General features: G+C 32.6%; 2 protein-coding genes across 3 annotated transcripts; one reads left to right on the top strand and one right to left on the bottom strand.

The window, feature by feature from the left end:
- Positions 1–1518: 1518 nt before the first annotated feature.
- On the top strand, positions 1519–2961 carry LOC129291142 (RING-H2 finger protein ATL51-like). The gene has a single exon (XM_054928351.1). The coding sequence runs from the start codon at positions 1729–1731 to the stop codon at positions 2680–2682; it is 954 nt and encodes a 317-aa protein (XP_054784326.1). The 5' UTR covers positions 1519–1728; the 3' UTR covers positions 2683–2961.
- Positions 2962–6482: 3521 nt separating this feature from the next.
- LOC129290563 (putative ABC transporter C family member 15) lies at positions 6483–16353 on the bottom strand. 2 transcript variants are annotated; one of them, XM_054927356.1, is made up of 11 exons: positions 16049–16353; positions 11336–13650; positions 11177–11263; positions 10429–11079; positions 10037–10201; positions 9534–9828; positions 9123–9337; positions 8706–9011; positions 7938–8001; positions 7604–7843; positions 6483–7096 (listed from the first exon to the last, which is right to left on the bottom strand). In XM_054927356.1, exons 1-11 carry the CDS (start codon positions 16089–16091, stop codon positions 6966–6968), a joined length of 4512 nt encoding a protein of 1503 aa, XP_054783331.1. In that variant the 5' UTR covers positions 16092–16353; the 3' UTR covers positions 6483–6965. The 2 variants fall into 2 exon arrangements, with proteins under 2 accessions (XP_054783331.1, XP_054783333.1); XM_054927358.1 differs by lacking the exon at positions 16049–16353 and adding an exon at positions 14024–14048.
- Positions 16354–20843: the final 4490 nt, after the last annotated feature.

The raw sequence follows: 20843 nt of genomic DNA on the forward strand, positions 1-20843 counted from the left end.
TGATTCAAACAAATATCCAATTCACGTAGGGAAAACTATTTTTTTTTAGCCTTTTGATTTAAGAACTTATATAATGTTAAAATACCTTATTTTTTAAGAAAATAAAATCATTACCAACAATCTCTCTTTTTGGGTCTAAATTCTGAATCATTAAAACTTTTTTGTTATTTTAAAATTATAACTTGATTTTTCTGGCCTTAGCATCATAACATTAAAAATTTATTTTAAAAATATAAATAATAACTTTAAGAACTATCATTAACTTTTCTCTTCAAGGAAAAATGATTTTTAAGTGAAATTTATAGGAAAAATTTCAGTCAAGGACCACCAAAAAGACTTAATTTCATGTGAATCTAATTTTTTTTTTTTTAATTTTAGTTCAATCCAAGAAAGAAAGGTCAAAAGAATTTTGACAATAACAAGGGCAAAATACCCTTTATTTCTTACACAAAATCATTAGTTGCTAATTTTTTACTACACTTATTAATTTATCAATATCATTTATAAATTTTATTTATTTATTAGATAGTTAGTAATATTAGTTGTTCATTTGCTAACTTTACTTGTTCATTTACAAACATTAATTGTAAATTACAAGACTTATCAATAATTTATAACTAATGTTAGTAAATTACAAGACCTATCAGTAATTTACAATTAATGTTAATAAATTAACAAATAAAGTTAGTAATTTAACAATTGATATTGCTACTTATGATTGAAAAACTGAAATGAAGTTTTATATAATTTTTTTTGTTAGAGTCTTATATAATTATTGAAATGTTAATTCATGTAATTTACAACTTATATTCGCAAATTAATAAATGAAGTAAGAAAATTAACAATTAATAATTTTACATAACAAATTAAGGATATTTTGGTTCTTTCATCATCGAAATTCATTCGATTTTTCTCTTCTAAATTGAATTGAATTGAAATTTTAAAATTTTTTAGACTTATATGAAATTAAATCTCTACAATTGTCTTTAATTAAAATTCTCCCAATTTTCTATTTTCCCATGTCAACCATATAATGTACCTCTTTTATCTTTATTATAAGACGCATCTAACTATCCTAACGGAATTAAAGAGATGTGATTAAGTTAATAATTTTTTTAAAAGATAATAAATTTTAATTTTATTTATATTTAAATGAAATATTTTTCATTACATTCTTTATCATAATTAATAAATTTAAACAAGAATAATATTTAAAAATATAATTAATAACCTACTAAATATTTTATATTAAAAATAAAAAAAATTAGAAGGTAGTTTTACAATAGGAAGTGGATGAAATACTTTTTATTAAAAAAAAATAATAATAACGTACCGACCTTCACCTACAATGCACCGGCCATTATCTCTGAAGCAACAGACAGTGCCTAGTTCATTATTGAGCCTATTAAACTGCCTCCATCAACAAAACTTAAAATCACATCCAACAAATTAAAGATTAACTTTGTCATCGAGAATAATTATTAGTTTATTAACTTTATAATAAACAAATCAACACACAATAGTGATTCGAAGAGTCTATTGATGTAATGTAGCTCACCGATTTCTCACCACACTAATGCCTTTGCGTCTAATGATTCCTTCAATGACGAACAAATCTCTTCTTCCTTTACTCTTCTTCTCTCACCCATCACCTACTTTCCCTTCTTCTCGCTCCTTCTGATCAATCCAGAACCACACAATTTAAGAGCTGATGATTGATTTCGAATCATGGGTTCTTCTTCTCTGAACACCCCATATAATAATCCATGGACGCCTGCAGATGCTGTACTTCGAGACTGCTCTCAAGGAATCTGCAGCTTTTATTGCCCTCAATGGTGCTCCGTCATCTACCCACCTCCTCCTGTGCCTTCTCTCACAGCCATCGGAGTAGCCGCCACCGCCGGTGACGATGACGCTGACGACTCTTCTTCATTCCGGCTCTCTCCCCTCATAGTTGCTCTTATCGGCATCTTGGCAAGTGCTTTCGTCTTAATCACTTACTACACCATCATCTCTCGTTTCTGTACGAGACGAACCCGGATCCACCAAAACGACGCCAACCAATGGATGAACGACAATGACGAGTCGGCGATTCAAGCCTCGTCTTCTTCCTCCAACACCGGTGGCTTAGACGAATCCCTGATCAGATCAATCACAGTCCGGAAGTACAAGAAAGGAGATGGATTAGTCGAAGGTACGGATTGCTCTGTGTGTCTCAGTGAATTCCAAGATTGCGAGAGCTTGAGATTGTTACCTAAATGCAACCACGCGTTTCATCTTCCTTGTATCGATACATGGTTGAGATCGCATTCGAGTTGTCCTCTATGCAGATCCAACATCGTCATATCCAACACTTCTCCGTCGTCTTCTTCTGGTAATTTGCCAAATCAAAGAGAGAATTCTCAGTTCCAGGAAGCTTCGCGAACACTAAGCGTGCACGTGTCTGCGTTGGAGCACCAGTACAGGAACGATACGGTGATAGTGATTCAGGGTTCAGAAGAGGAAATTCAAGTCGCTTTTTCAGGGAATTTGGAGGAGAGAAATCGGAGTGAATCGAATCAAGCAAGATTGTTGTTGGTTGCCGATATACTGAGGAACTGTGAAGATGATGATGAGGAAGTCGAGATTGGATCGTCAAAGGAAAATGGGAGAGAAGATAAGGGAAAAGTGAGATCGGAATGAATTGATTTTCCTGGAAAATTTGTATACGTGAGGGATTCGAAGGTGCAGAGTTGTTCATTCCAAAATCAATGGTTCATTCGAGAATGCATGGTAATCTCTCTTCGATTCTGCATCAAAATTCAGTTCTTACATAACAACACAGCACCATCATAATTCTTATCATGGGCTAATCTTGAGGAGTGTTGCTATTGAAAACATATTTAACAGAAACATTTTATTGCCAGAAATTCTCATTTTCGTTCTCTGTTTTACCCCAATAAAACGCTTGAATTCTCTTTTGATAGCTTTGAAATTTCGCAGGTATATATACGCGTGCGCAAGAATTTCTTTTTATTATTATTATTGTATGACTCATTTAATTGCATTAGATTCGAGGGTTTAATGACATAGTTTGATAGAAATTATTTTGATGCAAGCAAGTTTTATTTCTTTTTCTTCTTTTTCCTTTTTTGAGCTTGCTTTCTTAGAACTTTCAAATTTCAAGAAATGAATATATGTTATATATTTTTAATTTTTCACTAATGTGTAAAAAAAATATATGTTAGATATTTTTATAATTTTATTTTATTTTGTAAGTATAATCTCATTTAAATTTTGAATTCCGCATAAATGATGATATAAACTTAGATATTCTCATTGGCATATCATATGCACTTAAAAATTAGGTAGCTTTAAATTTAAATTTGAATTTGAATTTTAAATTTAACATTTTAAATTTATGTATTTAAAATTTTTTATTTAAATAGTTTAATTTAAGTGAAAAAGAAAGATGAACTGAAATTGAAAAAATAAAAAAATTATTTATATTTTCTTAATTGAGAAAAGACAAGAAAAGTTACAAAAGTGGTGGAGATATTAATAATGAAAACAAAAAAATTTTTGAAGTTATTAAAATTTTATATAGAAAAAATTTGAAATTATAAAGAAATTATAATTTAAAATAAATTTGAATTTAAATCAAATTTAAATTCATAAATTTTGTGGATTCAAATAAAACATTTGATTCAAATTTAAATCTTCATTTATCAAACACCATAAGAATTTAAGAGATTATATGTAAGTTACATAACTTATTGGCTGGATAATTTTGCAAACTTATGTATGCATATGTGTTTCATGATGCCAATCACATGACATTTATGAACATACGAAAGGGTAATTTATCATGTTATGAAATCAAATCTCATTACTCATGAAAATTTTGTGATTAGATAATATATAAGAATTTTTATAAATATTTTTGAATTCAAAAATATGCCCCCACTCTAATAAGTCTATAAGTCTCATCTCAGGTGAACTTTTCTAGATCAGAGTAATAACTACAGCCAATTTCTGTTTGTCAGAATTTAATTTAAATAATATCTTAAGTCATGGTTCATATTTCATATTAATAACTATTGTATTTATAGATGAAGGGAGTAACATAAACCAATATATTACAGGCATCAACTGAATCTAAATCTTAAACCCCATGCGCTAATTGTAATTGGGAGATATTGAACAATATGACTTCTAGTAATTTCAACTTGGCGCAATTAAGAAGGTATAATATTAAAAAAAATAAATATCGTATTTTTTCGTATGTTTAGGACCAAACAGGGCTTTACAATTTTGTCCTCCTAGAGGGAGTATATATTTTGGGTTGATGGTGAATGATTAGAGGGTAATTATTGGTGTGATCAGCAATAGTGTTGTTGCTATTGCAAAGGACATACCAACAAGAAGAGTTTTAAATATGATTAGTTGGTTTATGCAAATATGTGTGTGTGTGATTAGTTGGCCTCTTAACAACCCCAAACAAACATCAAATTTTAAATAATGACTTCTTGGTGGCTAATTGTTAATTATCACATGGTATCTACTTCAAAGGAGCACTTATCTGCTATTAAATGGGTTAGTGATTTGAATGATTTTGGTTCACTTGGTTTTAACAATTCGAAGATTATTAAAAGTATCTTTGATGGAAGAAATTTAGATCCAGAGATTTTGATGCTCAAGACTGATTTGAATCATCTACTAAATCTCTTCAAAAGTTATTGGCTAGAAGACTTTACAAATAATTAAAAGCAATGATGAAAAAGTTTAGATAATTGTAACCCTTTATCTGCAGATTTTTATTTTCCTGTACGACTTTTATTTGCAATTGTTCCTGTAAATAAAAAAAATGGTAAATCATCATCATCACAATCAAGAACGGACAAATGTGGCCTCCCTCATCCTAGACTTGAAGATGCTTGTGCTTCCTCCGCCTCATTTTTTAATATATTTGTTTTAGAGTAATTTAACGTCTCGTAATATAAAAATATTGTAAGAAAAATAATGATTCATTGACTAAGTTTATTTTAGAGAAAATTAATCTTTTAGTTTTCCAACTTTTAATTCACTATAACTCAATCCCTCAACTATGACTCATCATACTCAGTTTTTTAACTATGACTCATCTATGATTCAGTCCCTCAACTTTTGAATCACTTACAAATTAGTCCCTAAACTTTTGTTAATTTTTTTTTTCATATTAGCTTATATCTTACATCAATGAGTAAGATAAGGTATTTTAGAATAAAATATGAGTATTTTTGTGTCCCTCTTATTTGATAAGAAATTTTTTAAAAAAATTTAAAAATAAGGATTGAATTATAGGTAAATCAAAAGTTGAGAGACTGAGTCGCAGCGAGTTATAGTTGAAAGACTGAGTCACAGCGAGTCATAATTGAGGAACTGAGTTACAAGTGAGTTAAAAGTTAAGGATTAAAAGATTAGTTTTTTCTTTATTTTAAGATACTCTTATGTAGCAGTTTAATTATAAGACAATTTTAGATAGAATTATACATATCAATAAAACTCATTAATAAATTTTATAATCTTTTTTTAAAAAATCAAAAATATAAATTTTTATTTAATATAATCTTATTTATAAAATGTTAAACAGAGAGATAAAATATAATACAGAAGAAAGAATAATATTGAAGCAAGTATAATTAATAAAATGTTATTTTTATTAAAGTGTTTTATATTTTGGTACATTAGATGACTTTCAAATATATCTTATAATGTGGGATAGAAAGAGTAACTTCTCATTATTTCATTCCTTAAATATTTTTTTTTTGGTATCCCTTTCCCTTATTTTAAAATTACCCCTCATTATTTTATTTCTTACAATTTTTGAAAAATAAAGAAATAGAGAGATGGAGAGTGGTTTTAAAGAAGTACCGAAAATGTGGCATCTCTCGTTATGGTTTAATCTTTGGATAAAGTGATCATGACAATCATGATTAAACTATTCTTTTTTTTTTTTTTTGTGTATTTGCTACAAGTCAATGGCAAACCACAGTAAACATAACTTATGTATAACATATCTTGTTATAAATTTTACATTTTATATTAAATCGAGTTTATGTCACAAATTTTATTTTATTTTTCTTTCCCTCAAAAATATTTCTCTTTTACCGAACATAACTTTAAAAAAAAACAGGAAGAAAGAGAGATGAAGAGGTGTTTTATACCTGAATTCATACTTCTACAATATCAAAAAAGAATTTTTTTTTTTAATACAAGGTTATGGATAAACCACGCAGAAAGAATAAGGTTTAGTCATGTCTATAGCCAAAAGGCTTATACAATCTTGTGGAGGAACATCATGGATCATAGTAATAAAATTGTCATCTGGAGTCCGGTGCACTAAGTGGTCTGTGCTTCTATTCGCTTCTCTGTGCATGTGATCAAAAGTGATCACCTAGTCCTTAAGAGAGAAATGTCTTATGCTTCTAATGATGTCAGATAATGGATGGCTCTTAGAATAATTATGTGTAATGAGAGATAACTGAATTGCTTACAGAGATAAATCAACATGAGATTTATCTCTATGGAACTCACAATATTTGCGATTGCCATTGATGCAAAAGCTCCAACTTATTAATGACTTACAGATTCCCAATAGCTTCTCCAATAAGCTTCATAACTGAATTGCTTCTACATAACACCCACCAACCTCAAGTCATCTAACCTAAACTGCATAGATATCAAAAGTACAACACAAGAATATGTGAAGGTTTAGCACTTCTGTGATATTCCCCAATACATTAGCCCCCAATAACTATAGCAGATAGAGAATGAAGCTATATGTTGCTGCTTCAGAATTTCCTTTTTCACTTTGGACCATTATCAAAGCTCTACTAATTACTGGCTTTATTTTATGTGACTATTTGTGGCCTTTATGATCACAGAAGTACTAGTAAGCTGAAACCCCAATAGATTGATTCCTTGAACTCTTCAACTTATTTTATTTATTGGCCATTTTGAGTGGCCAAGCTGTTGAAACTCTGAGATCTTCTTGAGTACTCCCTTATGAGTTTAGAGAAGAAGGAATCTTCTCTTTCAAGTAACTTCGACGGTGCATCGAACTCTGCAATTTTCCCTGTCAGCATATCAGAAAAATTGGTCAAAGATTTCAGAGTAAATAATACAGGATTTCTGTTAAGTTTTGATAAACTATATAAATATCTCATATCTTCAAAATATACAAACACTTGGTCTACAATCAAAAGGTAAATTACGCAGATTTCTCTCAAGTTTAGTTAAAGTCACACAAGTTATGTTTCTATTTTCAAATCATACACAATCCCTCCTTGATAAGAGTAAATTGTAAACACCTCCTCTAGTTTTTGCTCAAAATATACAGACCCCTTTGGGAACATTCGAAAAATAGAAGAGAATTTTGTGTGATTGTAACAGAACTAAGGGGTGAGTCTGCATAATTTACTCTATGATTCAAAAGAAGCTAGTGTAGGTTCTGACAATAAAAGAGAAATCCATGTGGTTTGAGCAAAACTCAAGAAATATGTGTAACCTACTCACAATTTTACTGGGTCAGTATCTATGGATATGTGTGTGTGTTCACTTCTCTATGATGTGTTTGACTTACCATCACTCAGGACCAAAACCAAATCACTGTCAATAACAGTATGAATTCTATGGGCTATTGTGACAACAGTTCTGTCTTTGAATTCTTGACTGATGATCTTCTGTATCACTCCATCAGTTGCAGAATCAACTGATGCAGTTGCTTCATCAAGCACAAGTACACTACTCTTCTTCAGTAAGGCTCTTCCAAGGCAAAATAGTTGCCTTTGGCCTGCGCTCCAGTTCTCTCCATTTTCAACCACTGGTAATAATAATACAGTCAGTCATTTTAGAAATGATTGGTACCAGATGATTGGTTGAAAAAAATTGCAAAATTTAAAGTTGATGAATCAAACCTGACGCCTGCAATTTCTCTTGCTTTGATCTCACCAGCTGACCAAGCTGACATTTATCCAAAGCCTGTAGGTGAAGGATTTGTTTGCACGTTAGAGAAAAAAAAGTTTCAATCTTAGAGGAAGGAAAAGCTTCTATGCCAGAAATCACCTTGACATTTAAAAAAAAAAAAAGATAGTAATATTTTGAATCTCTTGATTGTTAAGTTATCTTCTAGAATAAGTATGCAGTACGCGTACAGAATAAATTACGCATGTTTTCCTTGAATTTGGTTGAAATTGTAGACTTCTCATTTATTTTCAAAACCAAAACACAGACCTCTTTTTTGAATTTAAATCTACATCATCCCTTGAAATAAAGAGTACAATATATTGACCTTGGATTAGTTTATTTGAATTTATACAAATCCCCCTTCTTTTTTCAAAGTATACAAAAAACTTTCCAAAATACTAGGCTGGAGTCCTATGTAATTCAAGCAAAACTCAAGGGAGTGTGATACATGCAAGTTTAAAATTAAAGAATAAATCTGTGTAATTTGACCAAAATTTAATTCAAGCCTTAAGGAATAAGAGTGGTTTGAATAATTCACCCAACAAAAATCTTCTTGCAACATCATGTTGCTTAATCTGAATAGCAGTTCATGATTGTGAATATATTTGTTAATGAGTTAACCCGTAGAAAAAGGTAGCATGTATGTATTTATGCATATATGCATGCATGTAAAAGCATCCTAACTATTCTTGGTTTAACTATTCGGTTTAGCTGTTCACCTCCCACACTTCTTTGTCAGAGTATTGCTCAAGTGGGTCCAAGTTTCCTCTAACTGTGCCTTCAAACATTGTGGGATCCTGTGGAATGATGCTAAGCCTCAACCTTAAGTCATGTAGACCAATCTTGCATATATCCAAATCATCAATTATAATGCTTCCTTCCCAAGGTTCAACAATCCTGAAAATGGCTTGTATTAAGGTTGATTTTCCACTCCCAGTTCGTCCCACAACACCAATCTTCTTCCTTCCAGGGAATGTGCAATCGATGTTTTTCAAAACAGATGGTAGATGTTCAGCATAACGTATCTGTCAGACAAGATTGTATAAGTAGAAGAAATATCAGAAAACAACACTTGAGCACATTGAACTTGTATGTATTTATGTTCATCTTTAGGCTAACTTCTTGTTATCTCTAACCTGCAAGTTTTTGAAACATATTGTTCCAGTTTCAGGCCAGTTGTTTGATGGCCTAGAATCTTCAATCACAAGAGCTGCTTCACTGTTGATATTTGAGTATTGAATGATTCTTTCAACAGATATCATCTTATTTTCTGCATTACATATGTTCCATATGACTGAAGCCTGTAGGACATTCAAGTTGATCCCATAAGTTACTGCCAACCCTGCAATGCCTGTAGAAGAAGTTTCTCATTTCATTAGTTAATCCTTTATTGCCTCAGAGAAATAAGTGCCTTGTTGAGAATGATCATCGTCTCGATTGTTTGCATAAGCTTTAAAATGATGATGACATGACATACTTATCTTGCAGTTCTGATTACAAACTTGTTCATATAATAGTTCAATTGTAAAACAATGATTTATACTTACTTGGATTGATGATTCCTTCTGGGAGGACTACGAGCAAAACCAGTGAGAAGGCAAAGACAAAATTGGATAGTAAATTCAATCTGTAAGAAAGCCATTCCATTGCAGAAACGTTATGGAACCACGGTTTTGAATAGTTGTCAACGAGCTCAAGATTTGAATATACAAAACGGCCTTCCTGATCGAAAGCTCGAATTGATGCCGCTCCTGCTAAGGATTCTGCAAAATGATGCAGAATTGGAGCTATTTGTATTTGTGATAAGCGAGCCAGCTCTCTTGCTGTTGGTGTATAGTATCTCTGAAATTAGAATCATTGAATTGAACATTAGTTACAATATCATGCAACTAATGCTGTGTATAATTGCAGAATGAAGCATCATTCAACTAGTTAGTTACAATCATTGTAACATCAACTTAATTACTTAAATTATCTCAGACTGTTCTTATTTGTGTCATGAATTTGAACATTTTTATAGGAACCGAAACCGTAAAGAAGGATCTCATACTTGATACCATATGCAGACTGCGGTTACTGGAATAAAGATGACAAACACTTGCCATGCCACCTGTGACATTACTGCAATTGTACCCAGAATCTGTATTATTGAGAAAGCACACCATCCCAATTTGGTCGCCATTTCCAAGTCTAGCACACTTTGATCTGTGGAAGTCTGAAATTAAAAAAGTTCTGAGGCTATGAATCATCCTGGAGAAAAGAACTTCTAGATATTATTTGGAAACTTTTGAGATATTATTTGCATGCATTCCTTTTCAGAAACTGCGTTTGAAAGTGACTTGCATTCCCTCACAAAAATATATTTGCTCTATATCATAATACATTTAAACAAAAAAATAGATGATAAAATAAGAAATAAAAATAAGAAACTGCTCATATTACCCTGTTCAAAATTCTGCCATTTGGAGTTGAATCAAAAAATGACATTGGTGCTCGAACTACACTATGCAACATGTTGATGAATAGTTTCTGTGCAGTCCAAAGTCCAGCTTTTGCCACTAGTATGGCTCTTATGAGCACACAAAATGAACTACCAACTGAAAGTGCCATATAAACAAGTAGTATGAAATCCATGTCAAATGTAGGCTTAGCATCACTTGATGTAGGGCAAACCCAAGCCATCCAATAGTTACTGGCAACCTGAAGTACTTGGAATGAAGATTGAGCCAAAAGAATGAATGGAACAAGGGCACCTCCTTTGACAGTGGTCAAGTAGGTCCAGTAAACTTCTCTTGAAATGCTTCCTCTTTCTCTTTCTTCATCTTGAATAAGTTGTCCTTCCTTTTCTTTGATCTCTGGGGGACTTCCTTGCTCTGTGTTATGTTGAATTTGAGCAAGTTCTGCATTTGACTGAGAATTGATGTTAGGTTCAACTTCAGGTGTGGGGTTTTGGGATGCTCTGCTTGAATTCTCAACCGTGAGAATTGACTCTAGAGCTTGGCTATGAGCTCCAACTAAAACTTCAAATCCAATATTTTGCTTTAGAAGTTCTTCAAAGGTTCCAGATTGTGCAATCCTTCCATTCTGCATCACCTGTTTCAAGTTGTATTATATGTTATATGAAGTTGAATTGATTTCTGAGGAACAGTTCAATAAATAAATTTCTATATTCCTATCACTCTGCACATACCAGAATAAGGTCTGCTGCTGGAAGAAATTCAACTTGGTGGGTAACATAAAGTATAGTTTTTTCTCTGAGAACCCCCATAAGGCACTCCTGCAGAAAATATGAAATATTACTTACTGGACTGTGCTAATTTGATATATAAATGTAAAGAATAATTCTGACTTTAAAGAGGTGGCTTCCAGTATGAGCATCAACAGCACTAAAAGGGTCATCAAAAAGATATATATCAGCATCTTGATAAACTGAACGAGCAATTTGAATCCTTTGCTTCTGTCCTCCGCTCATATTGATCCCTCTTTCTCCAATCTGTGTGAGGTCTCCGCAGGAGAATAGCTCATAGTCCTTTATCAATGCACATGCTTCAATAGTCTTCTCATACTTGACACTATTGAATTCCTTTCCGAAGGTAATATTGTCCCTAAAATTTCCAGTCAATATCCATGGTGATTGTGGAACATAAGCTTTTGTTCCACTGATCTTCACAGTCCCAGACTGCTTATACAATTCACCCAAAATGCCAGAAAGCAGACTAGACTTTCCAGAACCTACAGTCCCACAAATTGCCACCTTCATTCCTCTTTTGACTCTTAAATCTATTCCATCAAGGGTTGGATTGCTTGTCTCAGAATCCCAGCTGAATCTTCCATTTTCAATAACTATATCAAACTCTGTTTGGTCCCCTGGCACATACTCAATGGCGTCATGTTGAACTTCTTCTTCCCTAAGATAAGAAGCAATTCTATCCACTGAAACTTTCCCTTGAGCAATGACATTGAGTAAATCTGGTAAGTTAAATATAGGATCCTGTAACATCCGAAATGTGGCGAATGCAGATAAAACTCTCCCAGCTGTTAGTTCAATCCCCATCAAGATACAAACCCAGAAGGTTACCAAAGAAATAAATGTGGGTGATCCCCAGAAGATAAAAGCAGAGTATGCTCCTTGTCTTAATGACTTCCATAACCAGATGGATTCTGTTTCCCTCAGTTCTTCTAACCTGTGCTGAAATTCAGTATCCCAAGCTTGAAGTTTCAAAGTCTTTATGTTTCTAAGGACTTCTGATGTGGCTTTCATCCTACTATCCTTAGCCTCCATGATCTTAGCTTGGTATCTTTTCTGTATTCTTGTAAGAGGTATGTTGAAGCCCATAACCGTCAGAGTAGCAGCTAGTGCAGCCAATGAACCCAAACCAAGATTCATGTGCAAAATATAGACTGCCAAGGTAATTTGCACGGGAAGCATCCATATGACATTGATGTAATACATGAAATCTGTTATTCTCTGCACATCTACACTCATATAGTTCATAATCTCACCACCGCTGTGACTCTGGCGCGATCTGCTGGACAGATTTAAGCCCTTCTTGTATATGTGTGATATCAATGCCACTCTAAGGCGAAGACCTGCTTGGCGAGCACCGAAAATCCATTGCCTCTGAGTTATTGTCTCAATCATCTTGGCGCATAAGAATCCAAATGACAACAAGAATCCTTCATTCAACCCACGGCTTCCCTTCTCTGCTAGGAAACTCACGAAGTCAGTGATCAGGTATGGGCCAACATATGATGCTGCAGCACTTGCTACTGCAAAGCATGCATTGATCAGAGTCTTCTTACTAGCAAATAGATAAATTGCCTTGTAGACAGATGGATTTGTGGTCCCATCAGCCTCCTTGACTTTTCTAAGGCTCTCATCAAAGGATGAAGACAGAAATTCTGCAGAATCCTCAATAGCAACCTCAGGAATGTCACTTTGTTCAAGGGCTTTCTTATACCCTACTGCAAACAAGGGATTAAGCCATGAGAAGGTAATAAGTTGAATGAAAGTGGATTTCCCATATAAAGATTCCCTTTTGGATGATTCTGAATCCTTGCCACTTTTCTCACTCAAAAGTGGCTCAGAGATGCCGTCTGTAGCAATCAACACAATCCCCGTTCTTCCCCTTATTGCAATCCCTAGTAGAACTGTTGAAGCAAGCAGACCAACCAAATCTGCATATTCCCTCAACCCAATCTGTTTCTGTTTGCTGATAAAATGGCTATGAAAGACTAAGTTGATGATACACAAAAAGAAGCTGCAAACCCACCATGATCTTAGCATCCAAGGGAACTTAACATTGAATTTTGGCATCTTAAACACTGATATCAATGTGATTGCCCATGCTAATACCAGAAATGTCTCTGACGTAAAAGCCACAGGTTTTGAGTTGCACTGAGTCTCACCTTTGACCATCACCAGAAGCAACGAGACATGAACTGCAGGCATTAAAGCACAGCACAATATACAGGTTTTGTAAGCCAAACCATACTTCAGTACATTGGGATGAATCTCTTTGTCCTGCTCTGAGACCTTGTTTCTCTTCTTCCTGATTAGTTCCAGACCTTCCTTTAGCACTTGGATCAACCATATTGATAAAAACCCAATTCCCACTGGCAGCATTACATGCTCCAACATGCATGGTGAGTATAATGTTAGACCTGAAATACAACATTAAAGAGATAGGTGTTACAGTATGGAAATTGAAACATAGGACTAAAGCTAATGTTAGACCTGAAGTACAGCATTGAAGAGATAGGTGTTACAGTATTGAAACTGAAAAATAAGATTAAAGCTATGATTAGCATGATTCTATAAAAAGGAGTTTAACTATTAAGATAAATTCAGCAAAATAAAGACAGATAGTCACAACTCCTTTGCAAAAACAACAAGCAGCGTTATCCCACTAGATAGGATTGATTGCATGAATTACATAATGCTATTATACTCCATTAATAACAAGCCTTTAGATATATTATTAATCAAAATGTTTCAGTCAACAGTTTTTAAATGTTCTCTTTGATCTTTTTCTACCTCTTCTCATAGTAACAAAAATTTTCAAAACGCTTGAACAGTGATAAGCTCAAGATATCAGAAAATCTTTTCAAAAGTCCGTCTCTGCAGCAAATCTTGAATAACGTTTCATTTCCCACTGTGGCAAGTTACGTTATGTAATAATGATCACCCTACGTTAATAAATCAAACTGTTCTTTTTTTTTTTTTTAATTTCAGGAACAAAAATCTCAAACATATAAACAGCTTCCAAGAAATCCACCACTCCAAAACAGACATGCGGTCATCAAAGTAAGCTCAAGGAGGCATGATGATTACTGCTTTGTCCTGTGGACACAAAAACCATTATTTTCACCTTTGAAAAATGTAAAGTTTGTATTTTAAACTTCTATTATTTTTATTATTACATTTTTAATTAAAAAAATAATATAAAAGATTATGCCCCATCCTGAATCTATATCACATGATGACTGCACAGCTCATACGCACTAAGTTTGGCTTCTAAACCACACATTTAATGTTTATCATATTGCAGATATATACATTTGTCCAGATTCAAATACCAAGCAAAAAGACAAAACATATGAAAGCACAACAGGTTATATCATTTCATTTTTAGAGAATTCTATTTTGCTTTTGCTTTGCCTTTCCATCCAAATGAAGGATACGCGGCAGAGGTAGGAGTACAATTTTTCTTTTTCTTTTTCTTTTTCTTTTTTTTTTTTTTTTATCACAATGAATAAACTATTCCACAAGAGGCAGCCACATGAATCCCTCGCAAAACAACACCAACGGTGACAGGTGGGGCAGGACACGTAGAGCCCACTGTGCAGAGTTCTTGCTAGGACAATTAATGGAACATATATATTAAAACTTGATCATGACCTGTAGAAAGTGAAATTAATGCTTTGATAATATATATATAGAAATCATTGAATGGGTCATTAATTATTAGTATGGTCATGGTGTGAGTGGAATGTTCGGTTGGCATCGAAAGAGGAGTTTAAAGCAAAAGTAGGATCATGTGGTATTTTTTATGCGTGTGGATATATGCATGTATGTATGTAGTATTTTGCATTCTTTTTATGAAAGGAAGTTTTAATAAATTAAATGGAATTCAAGTACCAGAGAAGGATTTTTAGCTCAAAGAATATTTACTGAAGTTTTATAATTTATAGACTAATATGTCTTTGATATTGACAATAAACTTGAGGTATTGAACATACATAAAAAATAAACCAGTTATTAACTCATTTAAGATGCTGATTCAAAGATTAATGGTCAAAATTATGATTCAATCGTGATTAGACTTGTTATAAATAAAAACATTATATTAAACCGACAGAGTCACTAGTTTAATAATTTACTAATTCAATCGGTCACATTGTTTGGTATTCAGTGCTATGGTAATATTGGACAGTTTCTTTGCCCATAAGACTGATGTTTAGCAGCAATATTTTATAATTAATTTATTGAAAGGCTGACGAAGCTTTACAATTGTTTTAGTGAAGTTATTCAACTTGCAATAGTTTTTATCAGGATTAAGTTCTGTACATGAAACTGAAAGGTCACTTTAGCAATCAAATGATTAGAATGCTTTAATAGAAACATTCACAGTACTGCTCCCATTGGAAAATGACTAGCCACTAATTTTATTCCAACCATTGATGAAGACAAGACCTACTAGAAATTAAAAAATAAAAAAGAATTGTTGTATTAATAATATTATTACTCAAGAGACTATAAGCAGAATAAGTAGTTCAATGAAAAGCCCAGAGCCAAGCAGAAAAATTAACCAAACTCAACCACATATACAAAAGAAGACACAAATCAAACACTCATTGAACTTCAACAAGAAAGTGGAAAGAAAGAAAGAAAATAAACAAAAATTAAACACAATACATTTGCTCAAATAAAACAAATGAATATTATGGCACTCACGCACCAGATGTCTGAAACTGATACTATATATATTATAATCAGAAGAATATGAAACATGTTTGTGATAATGAACTGATCCATCGTAATAATCATATCTGAACTTACTTGAAGCACTTAAAACCTTGTTGGAAATGTTCCCCCAAAGCATGATTGAAGCTGAAATCAAATTGGTCTCTTTAATTTCCACGTGCTCTTCTCTACTCACAGAGCACAAGTATATATTCTTACACTGCACACGTACATATATGTGAAGATAGAAATATGACTATAGATGTGTGTGTCTGGTTCAGATGGCTTTTGAGAGCACAGAGGAAGAAACTATATTAAGTATATATGTTGAAGAAAATGCGGAGTTTCAGAGACAAAGGAGGAGGAGGAGGAGGAAGAAGTGAAAGAGAAATACAGTGTGTCTGTGTCCCGAGGATGTTTAGTATTTATATGGGGTAACTTGCTTTCAACATGTGAGAGAGAGAGAGAGAGAGAGAGAGAGAGAGGATAGATGATCGGGATGTCACGTGAGAAACTGATGATGAGAGAATAATCCGCCAAAGTGATCAAGATTACATCGCATCGATGAAAACCTAAAATTATGTATTTACGTAATCACGTTAATATATAATAACCCAGAAACAATTTTTTTCTTTGTTTTCTGAAACTGCTGCTAGCTAGGTTTTTTTTCCAGCATGAAAATTAAAGCACAATTTATTATAAGATAATCCAATATATAAACACAATATTTGTTTGCAGTTAAATGATCGGAATCTAGTTTTAGGATTGCCTGATCGAACTTTCTATGAACTCAGGGACGTCAGCTTTTGAATTGCACGAATTACAGAGAAGATGAATTTTGATGAACGATGAATACATAGAAATTTATTAGTGGGTGAGGAAATTTAGGAGATAAAAGAGTATTTGGAAAAAGAAAATCAGGAGAAGACCTTATTACGTGAATAATCGGATTATTTTTCTTATTTTGTTGGCGACACGGGACACGAGACGTATCTTTTTTTTTGTGAAAAGGCTAAATTTTTTTTAATGAAAATTTTTGGTGAATTAAGCCTCACTAAAAATAATACTTAAATTAATTAATTTTTTATATATACTCTATAAACTAGAGGAATACGAGCTAAATCTTTATTAATCGAACCCATTTTTGTTGGTTTAATTTCCTTTTATATATAAATAATTAGGCAAAAATATATATTTCATTCTTCAACTTTTTATGAAATTTTAGTTTGGTTCATTAATTTTATAAAATATATTTTCAGTCTCCTAATCCTAATATTGTTAGCCTTAAAAGATGACTTTTTTATACTATTACTAATTATGGTAATTAAAAAAATTAAATTTAATTTATCAATATTTAATAATACTTTATTAATATTTAAAAGTTTATACAGTGCTTTGCTCATGGAGAAAAATAAGAAAGAGAGATTGAAGCCTCATAATTTATAAATGACAAATTATATACTAACAGGTTGGGCCAAATCTAACAGGTCAAACAAACCTTGCCAAAAAAAAAATTAAAGTTAAGTTTGGTTGTATGAGCATTTTTAATAATGCAACATATTTTAAACCTACTTTAAATAAATTCAATTAAACCTCACTTACCTGAATTAATGGCTCTAATGCCAGAAATATACTCTAACGCCCGGAATATAAAGTTTGCCTCTTTGCAATAGGGAAGAAGGGAACAACTCTTGGACTAACGTGTTCCCTGCCCGTCTAACGTGTCATATTTTGAATCAATACTTGGGCAAAAAAAAAGCGTATAAATGCAGAAAATGACTTTTAATTTGAAATAGTTATACTTATATATATATATATATATATATGTATCTATGTATATATGTATATAATATCTAGCCAGAGAGAAAGAGCTACGTACATATGCACAGAGATTGACATATGCGACTTGTGAGAGAGGTGGAGAAATCTCCAGCCATACACAGCTCCACGTGATTGGATGTGGACGTGCATTTTTATAATTATTTGTTTTCTTCTATTTTTGGCACACTACGATTATTTGTTTTATCTTGAGCGGCGGCCAATGGAAGGACCAGTGAGGTGTGAAATGTAAAAATAAAAAATAATAAATACTATCATTTTTCTATTGAAAAATAATATAAATTTATACAAATAATAATAATAATAATAATAATAATAATTATTATAATAATTATTTTAAATTTAATATGTTCAGAACTTAAAGTCCATCAAGCTTAACTGAAATATCAAGGCTTAAAATTTTTTAGAATTCAAATATATTCTATTTTAAGTCTACTAGGTTCTAAAATTTTGGAATAATAAATACAAATTTTCAAAAATTTACAAATGTGTATGTAATTTTTTTCAAATAAAGCAGGTATTTTCCCACCCTCAATAATATGTAGGTCCATTGCCAGTTGAGACAAAGGAAGGTGGCTAGAAAATTTTCTACAACATATTAGTGATTTATAAATTAGGCTAGAAAATTTTGAAATTACATTATAAGATTTTGGAACTAAAATGAAATGAAATGAAATGATAAAATAAAATGATTAAAACATCCTTCTTGAATGATTTAAATTATTAACCTTACTTATAAAATCGCTGAAATTACTTGTTAATTTATTTATGTTACTTGTTAAGTCCGCAATATCTTTTGAAAACATTAGGGCAATTTGTCATTCCCCACCAAAAATTTATTTCAATTAGGTCTTCCGATCATGTGTAACATCCTGGTTTTTAATTCCCTATTTTACTAAACCTAATTAGGATAATTAAGTAAATTGTAGTGGTGTGTGGCCAAGAGTCTGATGATCATATTGTTTGTGTTTCAACCTAAATCGTGAGTCCGATATCAAGTCGGGTCACACAGGCATTGGAAGGAAAAGGAAATAAAGGGCTATTGTTGCTGTGCCACAACCCATGATGTGAATCACGTACATTGCGGTGCACAAACATAACTGATGCGAGAAAGGAGCCTCTTTATGCCATGTGTCGAGGCGTGTGCAGCGTTTGCTGTAGCGCACAGCCATTTTCTATAACATATTAGTTGCAAATTAAGATGGAAATAGAAAGGAGAGAAAGAAGAAAACGAGGAAGGCGTGCCACGCTCTACTAGGCTTCATTCTTAGACAACATTGGGTGTATTTTAGAAGCTACAATCACCAAAGGTAAGTATGACACTCATTAATCTTCCTATCTCTTCCACATTTATGAGTTTATAGGTCTAAATTTATTGACTCAAATGGAGCTAACGGAAATAGATTTGAGCGTCTGAAGATAGAGCTAATGAATTTTGGTATTTATGAGGGTTGTTGGAAGAGGTAAAATGCCATTAATGAGAGTTTAGTGACTCATTAATGTTAATGGGGACTTAAGAGAGTTAATAAACTCAATGGATAGGCTCAAACTCATATAAAGTGGGCATAGGGCAAGTTAGAAGTGGAGAAATGAGAGTTGAATACTTGTGTTTAGCAATGTTAATGGAGATTAACTTAGTTAACTGTCGATTAAGCTCTTGGACACTAAATTGACTTGAAAATCAAGTTGGAAGCTTAATATTGAAGGGTAAACCCTTGACCTCTCAAATGTTTGAGGTAACTAGGAAACCCTACCTTGAGTAGTTGTTTATTAATTGAAATATGAGGTGAATTATGTGTTTAACATGCAAATTGTAACTTGTGAATGGCGTAACATGCAATGAAATTTGGTGTTTACATAATTGCTTTGATGTGTATTAAACATGTGAAAAATGATTGTGAAGTAATTTGTATTTTTATAATATGGTTTGGATGAGTAATTGATAATGAGATTGATAAGATGAATATATGAGATTGAAAATAATGGGTTTCATGTGATGTAAGTGAAAATACTAATTAATACTCATTTGGGTAGCACATGGTCGTGAGCCCAACATGATGATTTTGATATTGAAAAATTGATATTGTGAACCATTGAGTAAGCATCGTCTATGGTATGATCACTGGGTGGGAGTTTGCTTAGAGATTGGAAGTAGAGAAAAATTCATATAATATTTAAGCTGCCCTCCAGTGCACAGAGGTATAGCCTTGTCCCACAGTTTGTTGAGGGACTAAAACCTAACCTTCTCTACTAGTTTATTAAGAAGAATAGTTTAGGAATACGACACCCTAGGGATTTAAGAGTGGGGGAAGCCATGATTTGAGAGTGAGTCATATGATCTTTAGCAGGGTCACACCTCACGATTGGTAAGCCTGAATAGTTCGATCACACGAACGAAGCCCTATTCAATGTTATAGCTTACGGTTTCAGTCGGAGGAAATAAGAAGGGTATAAAGTTGGTTGATCATTGTCGCACCAGAAAATGCGACCTGAACAGCGTGAGAGCGAAGGTCCTGGCCTTCGAAAAGAAGACCAAAGAAATAGGAGTCGCCACCAAGATTTAAGAAAAATCTCGGGAAACCGATTAAAGAAAGATAAGGGTGGTCTGCGAAAACAGAAAATAGGTTCGGGAGTTGATTGAGTGTGGAAAAGGTATTAGGCACCCCATAACACCCGTTCGTAAGAACGATTACTTGTTTGTGCTATATAAATATAGTTTTAAAATTATTTTAATTATCTCTTTTATATTCTTGTGTTTGATATAAAATGATAAGAATTAAGTGAGAGATATTTATTTATTTACAAGGGAAGACTTGACTCAAAATTCAACTCTGAAGCCTACGTACCCTGTAGTAGGGATCAAAGTCCACGTAGTTCGGGCTAATAAGTTTGTTAGTGAAAATATTTTTTTGAAGAGAAATTAATCAGAAATAATTCACCATTTTGCAAATAAATAATTTTCTAAAATTTTGATATGTGTGTTTTAATTAATTATTTTCTCTATTTTTAAATTTTTGGAATAAAGAAAAGAAAAGAGTTTAAGAATTATTTT

This window comes from Prosopis cineraria, unplaced genomic scaffold (assembly GCF_029017545.1).
Source record: "Prosopis cineraria cultivar Desert tree isolate PC_DT_omini unplaced genomic scaffold, ASM2901754v1 PC13, whole genome shotgun sequence".
Classification (NCBI taxonomy): domain Eukaryota; kingdom Viridiplantae; phylum Streptophyta; class Magnoliopsida; order Fabales; family Fabaceae; genus Prosopis; species Prosopis cineraria.